Genomic DNA, 23,127 nt, shown 5'->3' with positions numbered 1-23,127 from the left:
AGTTTTTAAAAGTCAATAGCACTTCCCCCAAAATTCTCAAAACTGCAGGAGAGTTTGAAAACCAAAACTAAAATTTCATTTTCTTTCAAGTAAGCTGCTTTCAACAGAATGAACTAATACAGAGACAGCCATATCTTCAAAGCAGTTTATATAGCTTGATCCAACTGTAACAATGGAGAGCTCAAGATTATTAATACTCTTCAGATTAAACTAGAAAGAGGAGCTGAAAATAGTAGGATAAATAAGAACAAATATCTTTCAGTTTTTCTCCAATAATTGGGAGTAAGTTAATGAAAAGCATAAACCTCCTATCTCTTGTTACCTCAAATTTTAACAAGGCTATGGCCCATGAATGACTTCTAAAACTGGATGGAATATCACAAAAGAAACGAAAGGATATCTGAGCTCTGTCCCTACTTTGTAATTCAGACACTATTGTCCTATTAGAACATAGCAATGCTTCAGGAGGAGGAGTTCATGAAGCTTAGAAATAGTTCAATTATTTATACACACTGCAGGAAGAAATTTTTCAGTCAAAAGAAACACACTGACTGACAATATTGGCTCAAGGTGGTAAAGTGCAAGCCTCACGTAAAACCAAGGCCCAAAAGCAAAACACAGCTCCACTTAAACACAAAACTATGAGCAGTCATCACCATGATACCTAAAAAACTCATTTTTATTTAACAATTTTTTCCAATTCAGATCTCAAGAAGTGAAACTAGAGGTCTTTCTAGTGATTACAAATAATACTAAAATTAAGTAGGTCTATGCAAGATACAAAAAAATCTTCCCTTTGATGTTTAAATAATATTAATAGAATAGAATATGTGTAGCTCAGGGTTGAACTGTGGAGTCCTTGGGGTTCTCTGAGCTTGGTTGTTTTCTTGCAAACATTTCGTTACCTGGCTAGATAACATATTCAGTGCTAGAATGGAGTGGGATTTGCTCTCTCTATATACAGTGGCATGCTCTGCCATTGTTGGTGGGGGTGTGGGTTTTGTTTTGTTCTATTTTTTTCCTCTGGTAGTTCCTTGATTAGAGTATTGTTTACTGCTGATTGTATGTCTGGTGATAATCTTGGTGTTAATCTCTGCTTATCTGGGTGATGATTGCTGGTGAGGAGATGTTCTGGTCTTTTGTTTTCCTTTTTATTGTCTCTTTTGAATGGTGTGTAGATATTGTTTATGTGCCTGTTGATGGCTGTCTTTGCTTTGCTGTGAAAAAGCTAGAAGATGCATATGCACTATTCACATTTAGCAAATAAAACCAGAAAAGTCCTCTTTTATAGTAATCAATAGAAAAAGGGTTGTCATATTTCTTTAGGCCCTTATACTGCCTCCAAATGTAGTAGGAAATATTCCTTCTCCTTCTACCTTCCTATACTTTTGCCAAAATTCCTTTCTCGAGTTCGGTAAATAAAATATTTTTAATGAGAGCGGATTAGGGAAATCAGCTAAATGTAAACAATGTTATGTTTTATATGAAGAATCATTATTTTTAGCTGCAGAATATTAAGGCTTTGCAGTAGACAAAAGTGAATCAAACTATGTAGTTTCTAGATTTTTTGAAAAAGACATGCACTGCCAGTTTCAGTGAGAAGCTTGGCAGAAGCAGTACTGCAATCTAAGTTTATCCTACAAGCTTTAACATCTGGAACTTATTTTTAAAGCAATATAAACATATTTAAGCTTGTAATTTAACATCTCTGTGAAACTAATGGAAACAATGGAATTTAATACCTAGGGTGTTGTTTTCCTAGCTGTTTTACAGAATCCGGCAAATAAGGATGCATAGTCACACCAAATATTATTTCACTTGCAAACTAAGGGTTTTAGTTATTTCCACTGAAAAATAGATAGAAAATGCAAAGGGCACCAAATACATTATCAGAACATTACAGCATGGAAGGCCCAAAAGCAGAAATGCTTCAGGTTGCCCTGGGGACTCCTCACATAAATGGAAAAGAAGTGGATCATCAATTTGCAGGAGAAAACAGAAGGGGGAGCTGTAAGAAATAAGAGACAACATCACTTTCTCTAGAATCATCTTAGTCTCTCAAATACCATATCCATCTATAAAATGAGAACAATCATATCTATCTATAAAATGGAAAGAAATGTGAGATAATAAAATACAGAATGTAAAAGTCTTTCTATCCAACCTCTCCCTTTATTGTCTTTTAAACAAATTTTTGAAAAGAGAGACAACCTAAAGCCAAATAATTACCTGAGGGTGGATCTGGGGCTTGTCACACGTGGCCTCAAAATCCAGCACTAGGAAGTAATGATACCTCTGTGGGGGAAAGGATGACATTGCTGCCATGGAAGCAAAGCCGTGAGAAGCCAGTTTCCCGGTTTTAGTGGAGCTGTACCTCTGGAAAACACCAAACAACAGAAAGGAGAGCAGAGGAGTCCTCGATCTTGGGAGCAATCTGAGCTGAAGCCTTGCTGTTGTTGAACCGACAAGTACGATCATTGAACACCTAGCAGCATCTGGAACTTCAAAAGAAAAAGAAAAAGAAGCTGGGGTCACACCACAAAAATAAAATTCTTCATTTTAATGCCATCAAGGAAATACAACTTCTACTTCTTTATTTGAACAGAAGCTGGAAATTAGCTTCTATTAATCACAGCAGTCATTTAAAGCACTTCTACCCTATGTTGCATCAATAGTATCCAAACCAGCTAACAAAAGTAGCAAAAAATACAACTACAGTAATCAAATTACTAAAAGAGACATGAGAGCCAATTTGGTGTAGTGGTTAAGGTACCAGGCTAGAAACCGGGAGACCATGAGTTATAGTCCTGCCTTTAGGCATGAGGCCAGCTGGGTGACCTTGGGCCAGTCACTCTCTCTCAGCCCTAGAAAGGAGGCAATGGCAAACCACTTCCAAAATCTTGTCAAGAAAACTGCAGGAACTTGTCCAGGCAGTTGCCAGGAATCAACACTGACTTGAAGGCACCCAAAAAAGAGAGAGAAAAACCTAAAATGGAAATAAAATAGTGGCAGATTACATATTACACATCCCTCCCAAATGCACGCTAAAAACAATCTCCTTCAAAGCCAGTGTTAACTTGCCACCCAAACCAGAAAATACTGGCTGTCAGGAGAACATACACTGAGATCAGTAACTATCAGTAAACCACACTACCAAATACTATGGCTGATCAAGTTCAGACTTAATGATTATGACCACTATATCATAATGGAGAGAGTATTGTACATCAACCAGGGAAATGCAGGTTTAAAACTTCACTCAGCTATGAAATCACTTTCTCCCAGCCTAAACCACCCAGGAGGATACAACATAGGATGGATCAAGAATGCTACACTGAACTTTTTAGGGGGATAGTGGGATTGAAGAAAAAAACAACAACCGTGATCACTGCTCTTGATGTTATTTTAAACCGCATTTCAAAATAATAGTTCCAATATAAATGTGACTAATACAATCTTTCAATCATACAAATCAGTCTAGTTAATAGTAGTACACATGTACTGCTTCCACAGCAATGGCTTATAAAATAGGCACTCAGGAGTAAAACTATTATCTTATGACTTTATGTGCCTAGCACTGCTCAAGCCATTCATAACAACTTGCATGAGCAAGTCTAAGACAATGATTTTTAGTTTTAGATACTACTGGAGCCTTCCCCAAACTTTTTGGACAACAAATTATATCCTCTTCAGCTGGCTAGGAGATTACGGAAATTATAATAGTACAGAACTGGAAACAGAGATTGAAAAAGTTGCATTAATGACTGTATGACTAAACTGGTAGTAATTATAAAATACATGTTTAGATCAAGCATAAATATTATATAGATTGCTTTCAGGTGCCAGATATTACATAATGCTCTCCATATAACAACATTTGCAGAGAATCATTAAATTCAAATCCTTCAGCCCATCAAGTCCAACCCCTTGTCCTGTGCCAGAAACCACATTAAAGGTTCTGTGACAGTTGATGTCCAACTTCTGCTTGTATACATCTGGTGAAGAAAGCCCACCACCTCTTGCATAATTGGTTCTACTGTACAATTGCTCTTATTGTTAGGAAATCATTGATAGCATTCAACAAGATACAGCCTTCCGTAATTTAAATCCATTACTTCATGTCCTGTAATCTGAGGTAATAGAGAACAAGGCCTGACCCCCTTCTTTGTGATACCCTTTCAAGTATTTGAGGAGTGCTTATTATAAATATCCTCAATCTTTCCCTTTCAAGGCCAAACACATCCAGTTCCTTCATGGAATTTAGTTTCTATTCCCTTGATCATCCTTGTTGCTTTTCTCTGAAGCTCTTCTAGTTTGTCTGAATCATCTTCAAGTGTGGAATCCAAAACTGGATGCAATACTTAAGATCAGGGTCTGATTGTTGCAGAATAAAATGGAACTATTACTTCAGATTATTTGAAAATATAGTTCAGTTGATGCAATCCAAAATTGCATTTGTCTTTTCTGCAGCCACATCAGGTAGAAAATACTATTATCAAGCCATCTGGGATAATTGGTATCAATATTTGCAACCTTTTACTTGATTGTACTTTGTCTTAAAGTTTACTGCCAAAGAGGGGGAAATCCCCTGAGGAAAAATAGTAGCATCTCCTCACGGTTGATGGGGGTTGCTGTGGTACAGAACTGTCTTCCATTGACATATGTATTATTAATGTGTTTCTGCCAGAATGATGATTAACAAGCACCTTTTGGAAATCACTGTGCACAGCAGAATAATCTTACTTACATATAATCACAAAGAAGAAGAGACCATTGTGAATATTAGGGTTTATTTACCCAACAGACTCTGTAATTCTTTTTGTATCCATAAATCCTTGACATTAATGCTATACAGGCCAAAATACATGTTTACTGAGGTACACAATATCCCTTGAGAAACAAAGAAAGTTGCATTTACTTGAGAAACCAGCAAAAGACCAGATCAGAAGATAACTGCTGATGAACACACTGAGAAAATACAATTTTCTTTGTAACTTCCCACATCATGATTTGAAGTTTTAGATACATTCTCATTTTTCATGAGGATAGACTAGAGACTGGGACTTGGTAAGCAGAGATACCTATGGAATACACTGGTTCATAGTATGTGACATAAATACTTGGGGGAAAAAAGAGAAAGAGCAGAAATAAGAGATGTTCTACTATAAAGTAACAGATAAAACCTCTGAAACTAGAAAGATAAGCTAAAAAAAAGATAAACAGCTACCCTTGTAGCATAACATTATATTTATCGTAGAAGTTCTTGGCTGTAACTATTATCTTTCTATCTAGAAATGTTTATGGTCATTAATAAATGCATTACTGGCAAACAGAAGTTAGTAACAGTCACTTCCAACCCATGATGGAGTAACATGTATTTGAGAAAGGTGCTTTTAAATCTTCAAAGCTGCACAGCTGCATAGCTGTATGGCTATCAGGCAGATTAAAGCTCTCAAGTAAAACAGCTTCACTAGTATTATATGTGGCAAAGCCCAAGCCACACCATACAAAAAAGCAACAAGAAAGGGGGAGGCATAGTCATTATATCAATTTTATCCAGTAAATACAACAAATTCTATCCATACAGCTACGCATATCACCATTTTGCCAATATGTTTTACTGAACAGCAAGACAGTTATGCTAAATGAAAGTGAACCAACTGAGATTGAATGACAGGGTGCTATTGGTCAGAATAAAGACTAGCTTGGGAAACTCAAGGTGTTGCGGAAGGAATTGGTCTGACAGAAATGGACTGTGAATACTACACTTTGATTCTGTGCTGTTCGTGTATCTTTAGGCAGTAGTGGACTGTTGGTATGCTAAATTGAATGTATAACCTTTGATTATTTCCAAGTCAGCCTGAATTGACAACAGAAATCCATCTTTTGTTACATCATATTTAGAGTACAGGAATGTGCTTTACCTAATATGAAGCTTGAAAAGCATTTTAAAAATACCATATGTGGAACATATAGCAACTAGCCTAAATGGTACACAAGATCATGATCTTAATACATTAATATGGAAACTTTCATCAGTTCCAGTCAGCACAGGTAATAGGAATGAGTACACTAAAACCTCAATTTTCCACACTATTTGGTATGGGGGAGGATGTCTCTTGAAGCCAAATGTCTGTTAAATCCAAATTTATGCATTCACGCTAATTATTCAAAATTTACACAATGTTTACATACTTATAGAATACTTACATAAATTATATAACATGTACAAACATTGTCCAGACTGATTTGCCAAACAATGGACTTGACCACTGTTTGGCAAAGCATCCAGATTCTTATTTTGTCCATTCTATTCAAAATCTGCTGAATGAAGGTTGATAAAATCAAGGTTTTAGTGTAGCTGCAAGGTTCCCCTGGCTTATTTTAAATAGTTTGGACTGAGACTATCTGTCTCACTATGAATCTGCCCATGTATTAATCTGTTCAAGAGCCCTCTTCAGGCATCCCTGAAAAACATATGAAAACATAGAGGCCCAGTTGTTGGGAAGGGAAGAAAGGGTATACTCCTGCAATCACTGCTATAGTGCAGAATCTTTTTTCAGAGCCTCTGTTCCTTCAGCATTTAGGAATGGAATTAAGACACAACTCTCTAGCCTTTTAAAACATTGTCCTTCAATTTTTTTTAATGTTCTATGTTTTTGCGAAAGGCAGCATATAAATGAATAAACCTTGCCTTGAAGGGCACAAGAAAGGTAGACAAATTTCCTTTACTCTCCAAAGAATATGAAACAAATTGAATTGTAAAAATTACTGAACTGACTATTGAATTGATGATCACACCATCATTTTGTTGCATGTTTTTGGAAAGCAAGTCTCTGTCTTTGCTTACTCCGCTAGGCAGAAACAATTCTGAAATCTGGCAACAGTCATGGTAGAAAAGTGATGAACAGATGTCCATAATTCTCCATAAACAGTGCTTACTTTTTTTTGAGGGGGGAGAGAGAGAAAGGTAAAAGGGCACAAATTTATCTAGATCCTTATAAACAAAAGTTCTGGTATTAAAAGAAATGCCAAATTTCCAAGAGTGACTTCATTTCAGCCCATTTCTTCATCAATGTACAAATTCAATCAAAATAAAAATCTGCATGAAAATGTATTTACATTTCCTTAACCTGTGTGCATATCACAACATTCAGTGCAGAACACATGCACTGAATTCCAGTTTATGCATGGGGTCAAAAGTACAAATCACACAACTGTACATATAAACATAAGGCACATCAAAGAAACAGCTCCTTTAAACAGATGTTGCCACACAATCTTGTTCCAAACCACCTCCTTCTAATCATTTTTCCGCAATGTACAGGCCTGATGCATATATTTCTCAACTATTTGTTGGTCTGATTATACACTCTGACAAAACAAACCATTCAAAATGGCCCAAAGAGGTCAGACTTTTGTATTACAATGAAACCTTGATTTAACAGACTTAGGATGCAAGAGACCAAAGCTGCCTATGGGTTTCAACCCCAAATAACGAAGAAGTCCATTGGTTCACAAGTCTCTTCAGACAGTTGACAATAATGTCATTTGTGTTAATTTACATCATTTACAGAATTACATAATCATGGAAATAATGTAAATTGGTGATGACATAAAAAGTAATTATATAATTGCAGAAATCATATGAATTATGTCACATATATACATTTGGATTTAAGAGACTTTAGGATGGACACCATTTCCACCCAAGTGGTACATCATTTAATGGAGGTCTTGCTGCACCCAATCTACCACCATTCTTATTTTAAAATATAACTAGATACCATGTACTTTAACAGATTCAGCAAAGTAACATAAGAAAATGTATAACAATTTTCCTGCGTCCAGTATTTTAAGAACTATTGACCTAGAAAAGTAGGAGACAAATATTAAGACTGTGATGCTGATAAATGTCTATCCAAATATAACCCATTAAGTTCAATGTGAAGAGTAAGTGTGTACTGGATTGCAGACTTGAAGAAAGCACTATATATACTGTCTTTAGCTCCTAAATGAAAGGAGGGATAACACATACATACATTATATACATATATCTTGCCTTTGGGGTAATTACTGCAAATGGAAACCTTTTATAAAATACTGCAAGACCAAACAAGTGGAGTATTACATTACACTTCAGACACTCCTGATAACCAGAATAAGTTATCATTACTGTATCATAGGAATCTTACTTTTTTTCTTTATAGTGACACTAGTTACCACTATGTCCCGAATCAAAACCCTTTTTAAAAACTGTCACCATATGTAGAAAGATGAAAAATTAGGGCTGTGGCTGATGATGTAGAAGGATGAGAAAACAGGACTGATGAACCAATCCCCAATGGATCCAATCTCCAATGGATAAAACCCCAATGGAACTTCATCCTACCTATCTTATCCACCTACTTATTCTGTTCCACCTATCCATTTGCACTTACAATGTGAAAATGTTTGGAAAAAAATGCCTCTTTTTGCCATGTAAATATTCTACACAAATATTACGTTCCCACTGCATGAAGCATTGTCTAATATACACATGTATTCCATTTTAGTTTTTTTACTCTATCCATACACCATAGCGATAAATTTTTTTAACACTTTTCAACTAGCGATCATCCTGCAGCACTATGACCTACAATATAATCACAGTTTTATCAAACCCTTTTAATAGATAAAGAGATTCTGGGACCTTCTGAATGAGGAATGGCGAGTTCAGATGTCTCCAAATGAACAGACACAACAACCGTGGCTAGGACTGAAAGACAAGCGAGTAGACCAGTCCCACAGAACCTCTCCAGATAAGTCCACTTGTGCTCCAGACAGCTGCTCCTCATGAAGAGCCCACAGGACAGCAGTTTCCTGCAGGTTTGAACACCAGGAGATAAAGGGAACTATCATGCTCTCAACCGCAGTGGTGCCTTTTAAAGGACACTGAATTCGCTAACTCACTTTCTAATCACTTTTGGAAATTACCTATTCAATTACCTTAAGGACATTAGAGATCTTCAGAATGACAAGTTTGAAAAGCCACCTGGTGAGTTTACCTTCATTGCTGAATAAAAGAAAAATTAACTATAAGCTTAAGAATTTAAAAAACTAGAAACTCTTGCATTGTCTGATGTCAGTGTTCATGAGTCCACCATAAGGGAAAAAACTAAACAAGAGTACTGTGTATAGAAGGATACCAAGAAGAAAACCGCTGCTCTCTAGAAAGCACAATGCCACCTGGATCATCCAGCAGGCTACTGGAACAATGTCTTGTAAACAGATGAAACAAAAGTGGAACCTTTTGGCATCAATTACAAATGTCTGAAGCAAATAAAAAAGAACAGAGAACCTCATCCCAATCCTGAAACATGGAAATGGCAGTAGAGATAGTCCTCAGGTTATAACACAGTTGAGACCAGGATTGCCATTGCTAAGTGATGTGGTTGTAAAATGTGATGTCACATGACCACATTGCTTAGCGACAACAATCCTGGCAGTCCCAATTGCCATCATAATCCCAAGATGTGTGGGTTGTTAAGTGGGAAGCAGCAGGAGTCCCAGGTAAGGAGCACAGGGCTGCCGTAGAGGGGTGGGGGAGGCCATGGGAGGCCCAGCGCAGGCTGTATACAAGCGAAGGGAGGCAGAGGGAAGGAGGGTGCCATGCCACATGAGGAAAGGGAGGCCAGGGGAACCAGGGCATGGCGCTGCACGAGTGAAGGGACATTGAGGGAAATTGGGCACTGTGCCATGCAAGCAAAGGGAGGCTGGGAGAAGTGGGGAGCTGCACCATGCGGGCGCAGTGAGGCGGGGGACTTACTGGAGTGACTTGTGATCTTCCCTGCCAGTTTCTCCATTGACTTTGCTTGTGGGAAGCTGGCAGTGAAGGTTGCAAATGGCCATCACGTGACCATGGAGCACTGCAACTGTCGTAAGTGCAAGCTGGTTGCAAAGTGCCCGAATCACGATCACGTGACTGCAGGGATGGTGCAATAGCTGGACTTCGAGGACCGGTCGTAAGTACCATTTGTTGAGCACTGTTGCAACTTTGAACGGTAACTGAACGAGTGGTCGGTAAACAAGGACTACCTCTATGATGGTTTGAGGCCGCTTTGAAATCTCAGGACCAGGATGGCTCAAATCATAGGGGGAACAATGGATTCTGAATTATATAGAAATTCTACCAGAGAATGTCAAGTATTCACCCTTGACTGAAGCTTAAATGAATGCAGCATCTAGCACAATGATCTTAAGCACAGAAGTGATTTTCAATAGAATGGCTGAAGTAGATGAAATTTCACATTTTGGAATAGCCAAATCAAACTCTTGAGCTTAACCTAACTGAAATGCTGTTCCATGAAATAAAGCAAGCAATTCATGTAAGAGCCCAATACAGTATTATCAATGAATTGAAATAGTTATGTGACAAAAAATGAGCCAAAATACCTCCAAGCTGATGCTATATGTGGGACTGATTAATACATTTGGGAAATATTCAGTTGCAGTTATTGCTGTTAAAAGAGGTATCACCAGTTACTAAACGTAAAGTCTCACATTCTTTTCCCAACAAAGACAGTGGATGTTGACTTAAACATTACATTGGGTATTGTTTATTTAACCAGAATCTCATCTTTTAATATCATTTAGATAAATCTTACACTGTGTTGTAGGTCACAACACTGCATGACTATAGACAGTTGTAAAAGGTTTATAAACTTTCTCCTACTACTATAGAGGGCTTGGGCCAAAAGACACAGTCCCTCTCTCTCCAAGCATTTTCTACAAAAAAAGTGAAGTTATGAGCTAATCATATATCCATGCATTATATTTATTTTAATAACTTAGAAAATGGTAATAAAGAGAGAAATAAAATAAAAATTATATTTGATTGTGGTCTCATCTGGGTGATAGTCGAACTTTTTTAAAAGTAAGTTCTTATACAGCCCTAAATGGTAACAGCAGATTTTCCACTCCCCACTTGAGAATGAAGAGATCTGGACAAATTAATTGGAATTGTAACCTTTTATTTTAAAAATTGATGGAAGTACACTTGTTCTGAAGTAGTACCATACCTTATTCCTTTCTCCTACTCTCCCAAAATCAGATTAATTTTTAGGAATCAGAAAAAAAAAGGTTTATGTACGATACAAAGTTCTGGTTTGCTTTAATCACTATGTATCGAACAAAACGAATTCTGGTTCAGATATAACACTGGGTTTGCACATCATGCTCAGCTAAATCTAAAACCACATTATAGCTTAGACCATATGTAAATCTAGCAACAGTGTACAAGATATTCTGCTGATCAGATTGAAAATACTCATTACAAATATTGACATCTATAGCATAGTTTACTTTAACAATAACAGAAATAAACACCAAAATTCCTTTTGGGGGAAAAAGGACTGTCACTGAAATTCTGTTGAAGTGGCACCTCTCCATCTGGCACTACAACATTGATATGTTTCTCAGGGTTCCCTTTCCCTTGTGTAACTTGTCTTTTACTTGTCTAACTGTATTTTAGTGTAAAGACAGAGCTTGTATCTTCAAAAAAAAAAATGTGTAGCATTTGGTTAAGTGGACACATTCTAGAAATAATACCACTTATACTAGTTAAGGAGGAACAAGATATCTGCTATAGAAAACAGATTTTTAGATTTTAAAATGTTTTTGAAAGCAGCATTAGAGCCCACCAAACTTTTCATAGAAATTAGATACTATAAAAGTCTTCAATTGTTCTAGAAAGTAATGTGTTCAAATAACATTACCTAGAAATACATTATGTCCTTTAAAAATCTAGGCACTATTTTCTATTTCTCTAGTCCTGTGGTATATGACCATGCCATATCAACGAAAGCTGGAGGATGCTGAGGGAACTACCCCTTCAGTACGAGAAACTGATTTAGTGTATTAATATCACATAAATTATGGTTGACCTCTGGCACAGAAAGCAGATTGCAAGATTCAGCCCTGATAAACTCTGGTTCAAATAAGCCATGATATTAGCTTGTTTGTTGAGAGTCTACTAAGAATGACTGGAAGATTATCATACAGTTTGAATCTGGATAAACAGTAAGAAGGAAAGAAAATGGAATAATATGCATTTGAGAGAGAGAGAAAGAGAGATCAGAACAAAAGCTTGGAGAAGAGAATAATTCAAATCACTAATATTGAGACAGACTGTCCCCACCTGCTCCAGGAGTTATGTATAACATCTGCCCTGCAATTATGAACACTTAATGATACTCAGGCTTGCAACTAATTTTTGCACAGAGACAAAATAGCCTATGAATTTCAGCTTTATGGGATCTTTGTACATAATACCAATATTTAAATTTTATAGGTGACTATAAGTAAAACAAATCAAATCCATACAGTGGGGCAAAAAAGTATTTAGTCAGCCACCAATTGTGCAAGTTCTCCCACTTAAAAAGATGAGACAGGCCTGTAATTTTCATCATAGGTATACCTCAACTATGAGAGACAAAATGGGGAAAAACATCCAGAAAATCACATTGTCTGATTTTTAAAGAATTTATTTGCAAATCATGGTGGAAAATAAGTATTTGGTCAATATCAAAAGTTCATCTCAACACTTTGTGATGTATCCTTTGTTGGCAATGACAGAGGTCAAACGTTTTCTGTAAGTCTTCACAAGGTTTTCACACACTGTTGCTCATATTTTGGCCCATTCCTCCATGCAGATCTCCTCTAGAGGAGTGATGTTTTGGGGCTGTCGCTGGGCAACACGGACTTTCAACTCCCTCCAAAGGTTTTCCATGGGGTTGAGATCTGGAGACTGGCTAGGCCACTCCAGGACCTTGAAATGCTTCTTACAAAGCCACTCCTTCATTGCCCGGGCGGTGTGTTTGGGATCATTGTCATGCTGAAAGACCCAGCCACGTTTCATCTTCAATGCCCTTGCTGATGGAAGGAGGTGTTCACTCAAAATCTCACGATACATGGCCCCATTCATTCTTTCCTTTACATGGATCAGTCGTCCTGGTCCCTTGGCAGAAAAACAGCCCCAAAGCATGATGTTTCCACCCCCATGCTTCACAGTAGGTATGGTGTTCTTTGGATGCAACTCAGCATTCTCTCTCCTCCAAACACGACGAGTTGAGTTTAGACCAAAACGTTCTACTTTGGTTTCATCTGACCATATGACATTCTCCCAATCCTCTTCTGGATCATCCAAATGCTCTCTAGCAAACTTCAGACAGGCCCAGACATGTACTGGCTTAAGCAGGGGGACACGTCTGGCACTGCAGGATTTAAGTCCCTGGCAGCATAGTGTGTTACTGATGGTAGCCTTTGTTACTTTGGTCCCAGCTCTCTGCAGGTCATTCACTAGGTCCCCCCGTGTGGTTCTGGGATTTTTGCTCCCGCTCTTGTGATCATTTTGACCCCACGGGGTGAGATCTTGCGTGGAGCCCCAGATCGAGGGAGATTATCAGTGGTCTTGTATGTCTTCCATTTTCTAATTATTGCTCCCACAGTTGATTTCTTCACACCAAGCTGCTTGCCTATTGCAGATTCAGTCTTCCCAGCCTGGTGCAGGTCTACAATTTTGTTTCTGGTGTCCTTCAACAGCTCTTTGGTCTTGGCCATAGTGGAGCTTGGAGTGTGACTGTTTGAGATTGTGGACAGATGTCTTTTATACTGATAACAAGGTCAAACAGGTGCCATTACTACAGGTAACGAGTGGAGGACAGAGGAGCCTCTTAAAGAAGTAGTTACAGGTCTGTGAGAGCCAGACATCTTGCCTGTTTGTAGGTGACCAAATACTTATTTTCCACCATGATTTGCAAATAAATTCTTTAAAAATCAGACAATGTGATTTTCTGGATTTTTTTTCTCATTTTGTCTCTCATAGTTGAGGTATACCTATGATGAAAATTACAGGCCTCTCTCATCTTTTTAAGTGGGAGAACTTGCACAATTGGTGGCTGACTAAATACTTTTTTGCCCCACTGTATATGAACATAAATGAGACAGATAATTCCAATAGCTGATTTTCAACAAAAAGGAGATAAATTCATTTCAATTGTATTTTCTGACATCATCCTACAGTCAATTACTGCAAGGGAACATAGGGCAGGGGGAGCACAGACTCTAATAAAAATTAGGACATTCCAGATAATTTTTGTATCCTTTATGGCCCAGTCACCAACCAATATAACTAAAATCAGACTTTCAGCATATAAATGAATCCATATTCTAATGTGTATGACTATGATCAAGCATGATCATATCAAGAGTAGATCCAAATGATGCACCAACCAAAAGGGTACAAAAGCATTTCTAGACATAGGCACTGTCTGAACATTTAATAGCACAGCCACCTGTCCACCCAAACCATGAACCTGAACTTTTAAGTAAAATGCTAACACATATAGACCAGGCTAATATTCAATCCCTAGACAGGAAGGCTTCCCAAAGAATTACATTTCTCTTTTGTCTAGATAGAGAATCATCAACATACTAATGAAAATCTATTCTTCTATGTAAATATAACAGTATAGAATAAAATCAAACAGGTCAATGAATTAAGCCTAAAGTCACAGCACTTTTTCAAAGGACTGAAAACACAACAAATAATTCCCCCTGTCCAGCACAGCAAGATGGAGTAAAATATAATACCGCAATGCTCTTAAAAGCCAAGGCCAACAAACAGGCAATACTTCCGTTATTTAGCCTTTAATGAAAATCATCTACTAAATTGGCCAAGAGCCAAAACTAGCCAAATGAAATTGATCAATTTAATCCAGCAATTCTTGAACTTGGGACACTACTCAGATTGTTTGACACTGACTCATTCAAAATAGGGAGATCAAAATAAACCTTCAGAGTTTTTATACAAGATAGAATCCTCACAGGAAAATGGGTGATTGAAATTATTCACTCTTGACTATCTGCTAGACTAGTCGAGCTTCCTCTATAATCCATGACATGCAAGAGTCAAGCCAATCTGAGTACAGTCTCCTTGACTTAAGAATCCTTTTCAGACTTTAAGGTTGTACAAGCTGAAAAATATTGCTTATTCTGTGGACAAGCAACTAATGTTCTGGTAATTTAGGTACTTAGATATAATAACAAAGAATGATTTAAGAGGAAGAAGACAAAGGGCAGGGAACATATCTGGAAAAAAGATAAAAACCAATCTGTTCCACCATGGAATTTGGACCTCTTTTGACATTAACAAATATGCATGATTTTCTGCAACAAAAATCATTTCTGTGTGAAGGAGCCTATATCCAGCAGGTGGGACTTAATTATCTTCACTTTTATAGTAGACCTCCCAACATTTATAGTAGTATTAGGAAAAATCAAACGCTGAACAAGGCAAGAATTATTGTGGCATATCACCATATGCACCTTTAGGCAACTCCTAGCAACAAATCCAGCATCCAAGATCCTGATATTAATGAGGGTTTGATGTGCCAACAGACTAAAGAATGACATTATTTTAGGAATAAATTAATAATAAGCAAATATTAAGTGCAGTAAGATTAGAGATCCTTGATGTTGCATAAAAACAGATCAGTTTTAAAAACCCTAGTTTTTAAGTAGCCTAAGTAGTTTTTTTAGATTGGTGTCCTCTAAATGTACTGAGCATGCAACTCCCAAAATTCCAAGCTGGTATGGGTAAAGAATCATCATATATGGTATGGGTGTTGCAATGTATGGCAGAGCCTGTGAGCCGATTGTGCAGATTGTTGTTTATGGTTTATCTTGGCTACTGATTATGTATTTATTATGTTGTTATGTTGTGTTTTTAACTGTTGTTAGCCACCCAGAGTCATGACAATGAGATATGTGGTCTTATCAATTCAATTACCGTAACTAAATTTAAAAATATATTATGAACCCCACTTCATAATATATTGAGGAAGACTGCTATAGCACATGCATTTAAAAATGTTACATAATTTCACATAATTTCTCTCTCTTTTTTTTTTTTTTGATTTGGCAACCTTTTCCCAAAAATGTAAATGAGTACATATTCATTAGACATCATGTTAAGTGATAACATGATGTCTAATAAAAATGAAGTTTTAGGATATAAAAAAGATGTACCTACTAAGGAGCTACAGAGGAAATTCATATGTATAGACAGGGTAAGATATTTATTCATTTATTTGAATTTGTTATAGCCGCCCAACTCTGATGGAGGTACAAAGTAAGTGCCACTTCTCCAAGTGGGGAAGAAAACTGTTCACAAAAAATGTTTATTTTCAAAACTGCATTGTCTTGCAAAATTAATAAATAATAGAATGAATGGGTGCAAAAGTATAAAAGTAACACTGGACAGTTCCTAAACTGAAATTACTTAGTTTTACATGACAAGTTTGAGAAAGCATGCATAGTAAGAATAAATACATACTTCTTTCAGTTTCTGAAGTCTTTGACTGGGTTCAAAGCCTACACTAAATTATAATCCAGTTTGAATTATTTTCACTTAGTATGTTGTGTGAAAACTAAGTAGTGTGGTTTTATAAATCACAGATTATCACTTGCTATGATGTGCAAACAGTCAGTGTGGCTTCCCCCTGAAAATAAAGAAATGTTATGGAAATGCTTGTTCTTCATATTTTATGTATCAGAATATTTATAAGTATCCAAATAAAAATAATTTGTAAATAAAAGTTTTAGTTTGAGGATAACATTTAAACAATGCTAATACACTACACTGATTTTTTCTTCCTAATCTAATGTTTTTTAAAGTTTTTATTTAAATGCAGCTGTAATTTCAGTTGTATTTTAAAGAACACAATACTGACCAAATCTATAGCTACATTCAAACAATGTTAAGCCACAGATTGTTTTAAACATGATTTGTTGAACAAGCCAGAGTCAGTCTTGCAGATGTGCAAAGTAACAGCGACTTGTTTGGCCAATACCAAGTTTGCATTCCTCCTTTTTTTTAGCAGCTCTTGCTTTCCACTTCTGTGAATTGGATAAAAGCTTAGGGTTAGGCTGAATATAAAATCAAACCAAAAATAAATAATTCAATCATAACCAACCCCCTACTCTCTATTTATATGTCATACAATTCACCAACAAATGCTATTTCAAATTCTGATTTATTCCCCTTCTGACTTAAATGTTAAGCCAAAAACAAGCAAATCACATTATCTCTTAGCACAAATATGTACACCCTAGCCCAAAATATTTTCCTCATTTTCTACCATACTATAATGATAGTTATTGTAATTTCTTTATTTGATTGTTTTGAGCCACCCAGAGTCATTGAGAGTCAAGTAGAATATAAGTTTAATAAATTATTATTATCATTATTATTATTAAGGCTCTGTGCTTATAGTTACTAGACTCCCAAATATAGTATTAACACCCAAATATTGACAGGTAAACTTTCAGCCAATGACGAATATCATCCATTATACCCCAAAGCAGATACATTACAAAGTAAATATGGAACTTAAATACTTCTGCATATTTTTCTTTCTTAATATGTATCTAATATTTTATTCCCCAAATTATCATTAATATTCATATTAAACTGTAGTTTATGACAATATTTTATACTCAATAATTAGTTCTTACATATTTCAGTTCAACTGTTTTTGTTACCAATATAGCATATAAAGTGAAAATGCCATTTTTAATTTTTTTAAATAATACTAAGGACAGATTTGTATGATAGTAAACCATTCCAACTCCTTTCTGTGAGTGACAGACTGTTACCTTACGTAAAGTAGCTCTTTAAAGTATGGAAATGGCTCTTCTATAGTTAAGCATGATGTGCAAATGCAGAGTAGACAGCATTTTTGTTAAAACTAAACAGAATTGGAAAACAAATGAATATCATTTCAAATGCTGGTTAATATCAACCAGAAATGACAGCTGCTTTGCATAACACATCCTACTAAAATACAGAAGAGTCATCAGCTGTGATTAAGAAGCCACTTCAGACCAGGACAAGTTCCAGGCAAAGCAATGTTAAGCTTTCAGGCAAAATTCCAGGCAAAGCAATTGCCAAATGTTGGATTAATGTATGTGATTCCTCATTTAAATCTAACCAAACGCTACTGGAAAATGCTGTAAAGAAGTTCTTCTTGGCAAATTGAGAGAGCAAATTTCAAATTGGTCCTAAATCTAAATGAAACATGCTTGAAGATTATAGTTGATTTCCTAAGTGAAAAAAAAATCTTGAAATGATATAAAACAACTTGCTAGACACAGAAGCATGTTTCTGGATTAGATATTAACGTCTGTGAAGTAACTGTAGAAAAATTGAAGAATAATCCAAATTCTAACAAATCAAAATGACTGAACAAACTGCAAAATACATGAACACTGACTGACTGTTTTGGGGATAATTTCATATAGTCCAAGCAGAAGACTGTCCGCTGTCATATCTTTTCTTCTGTTTGGATTTTAAATGATAGAAGAATAATATTAAAGCCTTGATAGATCAGATGCTGTATCTTAGATTCTTCATCAAGTACAGCATATACTAATATATGGTGAGGTACTCAGCAAGGAGACAAATAGGAAAAGTGAAATAAAATTTTTAAGAACTCTTTTTATTAGCATATTTTCAAGTGGTTGGTGACCGTTCATAACATTTTTCAATCTGTATGCATGGATCCATATTAGATTGTATATGTGATTTGACACTATCACATTTTTTTTAATTAAATGGCTTGTATCTTTAAAAAATGAGAGTAAATACTTGCTTGATAAACTGGGGATAAACTTAGATTCGAGGGGCAAAATAGGATTTGGTATATATAATCCTGTTAGAGACAGGATTTGGTGTAATAGTTAAGGTACTGGGCTAGAAACTGGGAGACCGTGAGTTCTAGTCCTGCCTTAGGCATGAAAACCAGCTGGGTGACCTAGGGTAAGTCATACCCTCTCAGCCCTAGGAAGCAGGCAATGGCAAACCACTTCCAAAATCTTGCCAAGAAAACTGCAGAGACTGATCCAGGCAGTTGCCAGGAGTCAACAATGACTTGATGGCACCCTCTCCAAAAAAGTCCCGTTAGGAATACTTTAAATAAAATATATCTTTTCCCAAGATTGCACATCAGCTGTGGATGACAATCATGAAAGTCCAGAAAAATTTTGCAACTGCTTTAAGATATTCCAGACATTTGTGTACATCCAAATGACATTTGCCCTTCAAATCCAGTTTTCTGCACAGTACTACATAGTGTACTTGTAAAAGTGTTGGACTTTGATACCTTAACCTCTATACCACATAACTGGATTTTGACAAGGGCACCAAGACCAGTGGCTGGTCTATACATATTATTCAGGATTGAGTGAAATCTACATCCCATCTGTGAACCCACATATATTTCTACATACAATCAGTACAGCTATTAATAAGGTTTAATATAATCAAAATTAAACCAACACTAAAGCGCTGTCTCAAGTAACAAAACCATATCATAGTATCCTTCTCGCAAAAGAAAGGAAAGAGATTTTAAAAAGGCATGACTTTCATCATCATCATAAAACGTGATAATTTGTGGAAATATTGTTGACCATATTCATATCTTCTCTTTATGAAAACAGCTATAGTCATCTTTTTAAAGATTGAACTATGATGGTCAAGAACAAAATTCAGTGAACATTTCAATATAAGCCATTTAGAGCTGACTAATGTAAAGTAATAGATATTATTAATTAATGTTCAATAGAGCAGTATGCCTCCAGAAAGTTTTGTCTTCCCTGTAACAGTCCAGTCTCTAGTCCCAGGAATAGGAAACTCTATATTTGAGATTGTTCTTGCATTTCCAGAATTTTGTCTTCTAGAACAGAAAGTGGTTTGTGATTTCTAGATGAACCACCCCTGGAATGCTTAGAACACTCCATTCCGGTGAAAAATAGAACTTTCCAGGAACAAACTATTCTGCTTTGCTTATCTTTAGGTCCCAGAATAACTAAATTAAGTGGTCTTATTTTGTAATTTAAGAATCAGTTTTAAAAAAAAATTGACCAAGTGCTCTACTTTTTGGAAACTATATCTAAAGCCATGGCTATCTAATTAACTGCTTTTTGCACCCAACAATGTTTTAAAATAGGCAAGAACTCAATACAAAATTTACCTAAAAGTGTCTGGAGCTACCCTATTATTAAAATGCACTTTGAAAAAGTAATTAGAAAAATATTTTAAAAATCTCATCCAGCAACTATGTTTAAGGGTGAAAACTATTTCGTCTATCTGCAAACTGTATATACAGAACAATTTAACATTCATCCAGTTATCCTTGTTACATCACAGGTGAGCGGGATCATACTTATTTACCAACCTAGAACTCTTTACATGGAATCTCCAGTTAGATCCTAAAATAAAAGCTAAAAAGACCCCTAAGGTATTTTTAATGTGTTCTGGTAGTAGGAAACAGCCAAATTTCTCCAAAATATAAAATGGTAATGACCACAAATAACACTAGCCAAGATTTTTAACATGGTTTGAACAAGCGATAATAGCATAATCCATAAATAAACTATAATGAATGGATCCTCATAATATGTGATAACAAAAAAGCAAGCAAACCACATTATACCTTAGAGTAATGTCTGAATTAAGCAATGTAGGCCAGTGCACATTAGAATGGATCCATGGCTTATGTTGAAACAACTTGTCATGTAAATTTAATATATAACCTAAATACAATGTCCATCTGAAAAGATTTGAAGCTACTGAACTACTAGTAAGAACATACTTGTCTAGCAAAACTTAGCAGTGGGAGACAATATATTCATGACACATGATGCAAGAAAAATGCACCATAGATAATGAGATAAGCCATGACCTATGTAAACCACAAGATGTACATAATACTTTGTCCCTAAATCACAAAACATTTCTTCGGTTAAAATGTCATGGGTAAAAGCTTATCCTTCTCCACATGGATTTCTAATAACAGTACATCTATTCTAGAAGCTCTGATTCTATATTCAAGAGATACTTTTGAGAAGCCTAGATAGTTATCAATTGAACAAATTTTTTCTAAGGCTTCTTCTATGTGTTGGACAGACAATTATTTGCAGAGGAAACAAATTTATATCCTAAAAGACTTACATCTACTAGATGTTTGGTTTGGTATATTTAACATAATGCGAGCTCACATTTGTCAATCACTATAGTACCAGATATGTTTTAAGCAGATTCTTGTTTCCAAGTCTTTAAAGAGTGCATCCCATGAATATAATACTGTCAGGGAGATCCTACTGATGAGATTTACTGCCTGATAAAGGCTTTAGGATTATAACCTACTCAGTGACAATCTCTTCATCACAGCATTTATCCAGAAACATATTTTCTTCCAAAGACCATATATCTACATCTACATATGTACGTTCTGGCTACATATCCATCCTTGTTACTTCCCCATTTCCAGCCCCAAACACTCAGTTTATTGCATCAAGAGGGAAATAAACTATTATTTAAAAGGGAAATCATTAACATGGTACCTTTTAAAACATGTTCTCTTTCTACCAACATTCTTATTGGAGAAAAAAAAAAGTCTAATAACTTAAAGTACCAATCTCTCTGTTGTGCCTATCACTGTTGAATCCTAGACTGCACTGTAACAGACTTTTGATATCTAACATGTTTACACCAGCCATTAAAAAAAAAAAGCAGCTGCATCACTTCTGGTTGAAGTCTAAACTCAACTCTTGACAATCAATCTGAGCAACTGCCTTTCAATTATTTGTCCTTCTCTTTCATTCTCACAACCCAAATTTTAGATAATTTTGCTAGCTTCAGAAGCAAAGCACAAGGAGTTGAACAGTCTTCCCCCTAAAACTGGTAAAATTAATGTGCCAGTACAACATAAAGACTGTAGGCATTAACAAAATCTCGGAACAAGTATATGCATCCCTTCCCATAAGCCATAGCTATTCCTATCCACAGCATCCCGTGCCAATTTCCCTTTTTGCCCTGTAACTCACACCGACTAATCCAGGACCTACATCCCCAATGCAACTTGCCAGCCAGGCCTTACTGAGTCCTCCCTTGTACCTCCACCTCCCAATCACCGCTTTTCTTGATTCTGTTAGCTGAGCTTCTGCAAGCTTCCCGGCCGCGCCAACCAGCACTAGCAGGGGCGCTAGCAACTCCACATCCCAGAATTGGCGGGGATTCGTAAAATCCGTCACTGCAGGCCGCACTCCATCCCCCAATGCATCCTGCACCGCGCCCCCCAATCTTGGCCTCAGGGCCCACTCAGGGCCTCAGAGCCCCACCCAGCAGGCCCCTCCCATCTTTGCCACTCAGACATTCACCAGTTTATAAACCCCCACACCCCCGCCCCCAGGACGGCCCCGGTCACCCCCATCCCTCAGCACCACGAGTCCCCAACAGCAACCACTCACCTTCGCGCCCTCTGACCCTCGAACTCAGTATAAACGACAGTAGTATCAACCAACCACAACTGCGGTTCCCGCCCTAGGGGGCGGACTTCTTGGCTGTGGACATGCGCGCAATAATATTACCGCGCGCCTCTTGCTTCTCTGGCATTGTGGGATATGTAGTTTTGAATCCTATCGGAGGGAGGCGGGGATGGATTCCGTAGGTAGCAGATTGGAATCCTCCGTTCTCTGATGAGTTCAGGAAGGAAGCAGCTTGGACTAGAGTTATCGCACAAAAACTGCCTTAACATCATGACTTTATGTCATCATTCATAGTCAAATTTGGCTTTAAATTGACAACATTTTGCTTTTAATTTTGATGCAACGTATTTTCGTTCATAAAGTTGCTAGTAGTGTGAAATCCTGTTCCCTGCAGTTTGCCAGAAATATATATATTCAATAGACCTATATATATATTCAATAGATCTTAAGCCTTTTCAAGAAATCTCTATATTTACCCTGTATCTCTCATTCCGTTCCCTGTCATTCACAAATACCTGTTTCATGATAAAATGTCTCATTGAAGTCAGTTGAAGATGGCAGATTATTCACATGACATATTTTAATGGGTTCCACCTCCCTCTTTCACTAACTCCTGTGCACCTTCCAATCTGCTTTGGAAGTCTGGGAGATATTCACAATTATATTTGGAGCACACAGGGAAGAAGTAGGAGGAGCAAAAATAACTCTCACTGTTAACACACAGAATACTGGATATATTATTATTATATTTTTATCCTG

General features: G+C 36.6%; 1 protein-coding gene across 1 annotated transcript in view; it reads right to left on the bottom strand.

Moving 5' to 3' along the window:
* Nucleotides 1-22,419, bottom strand: part of ERI3 (ERI1 exoribonuclease family member 3) — a 285,277-nt gene extending 262,858 nt beyond the window's left edge. The window contains exons 1-2 of the mRNA XM_088154304.1: nucleotides 22,351-22,419; nucleotides 2,230-2,501 (exon numbers count right to left, since the gene is read on the bottom strand). Coding sequence (XP_088010430.1) covers nucleotides 2,230-2,478 — 249 coding nt within the window. The 5' untranslated portion in view covers nucleotides 2,479-2,501; nucleotides 22,351-22,419. The remainder of the gene's footprint in view (nucleotides 1-2,229; nucleotides 2,502-22,350) is intronic.
* Between the last annotated feature and the right edge of the window lie 708 nt (nucleotides 22,420-23,127).

This window comes from Python bivittatus, unplaced genomic scaffold, assembly GCF_059951505.1.
Source record: "Python bivittatus isolate LINGU-HERP-01145 unplaced genomic scaffold, Pbiv_v1 ctg000700_np1212, whole genome shotgun sequence".
NCBI classification, from domain to species: domain Eukaryota; kingdom Metazoa; phylum Chordata; class Lepidosauria; order Squamata; family Pythonidae; genus Python; species Python bivittatus.
Note: the sequence above shows the minus strand (reverse complement) of the source record. Positions and strands in the feature narration are given on the sequence as shown.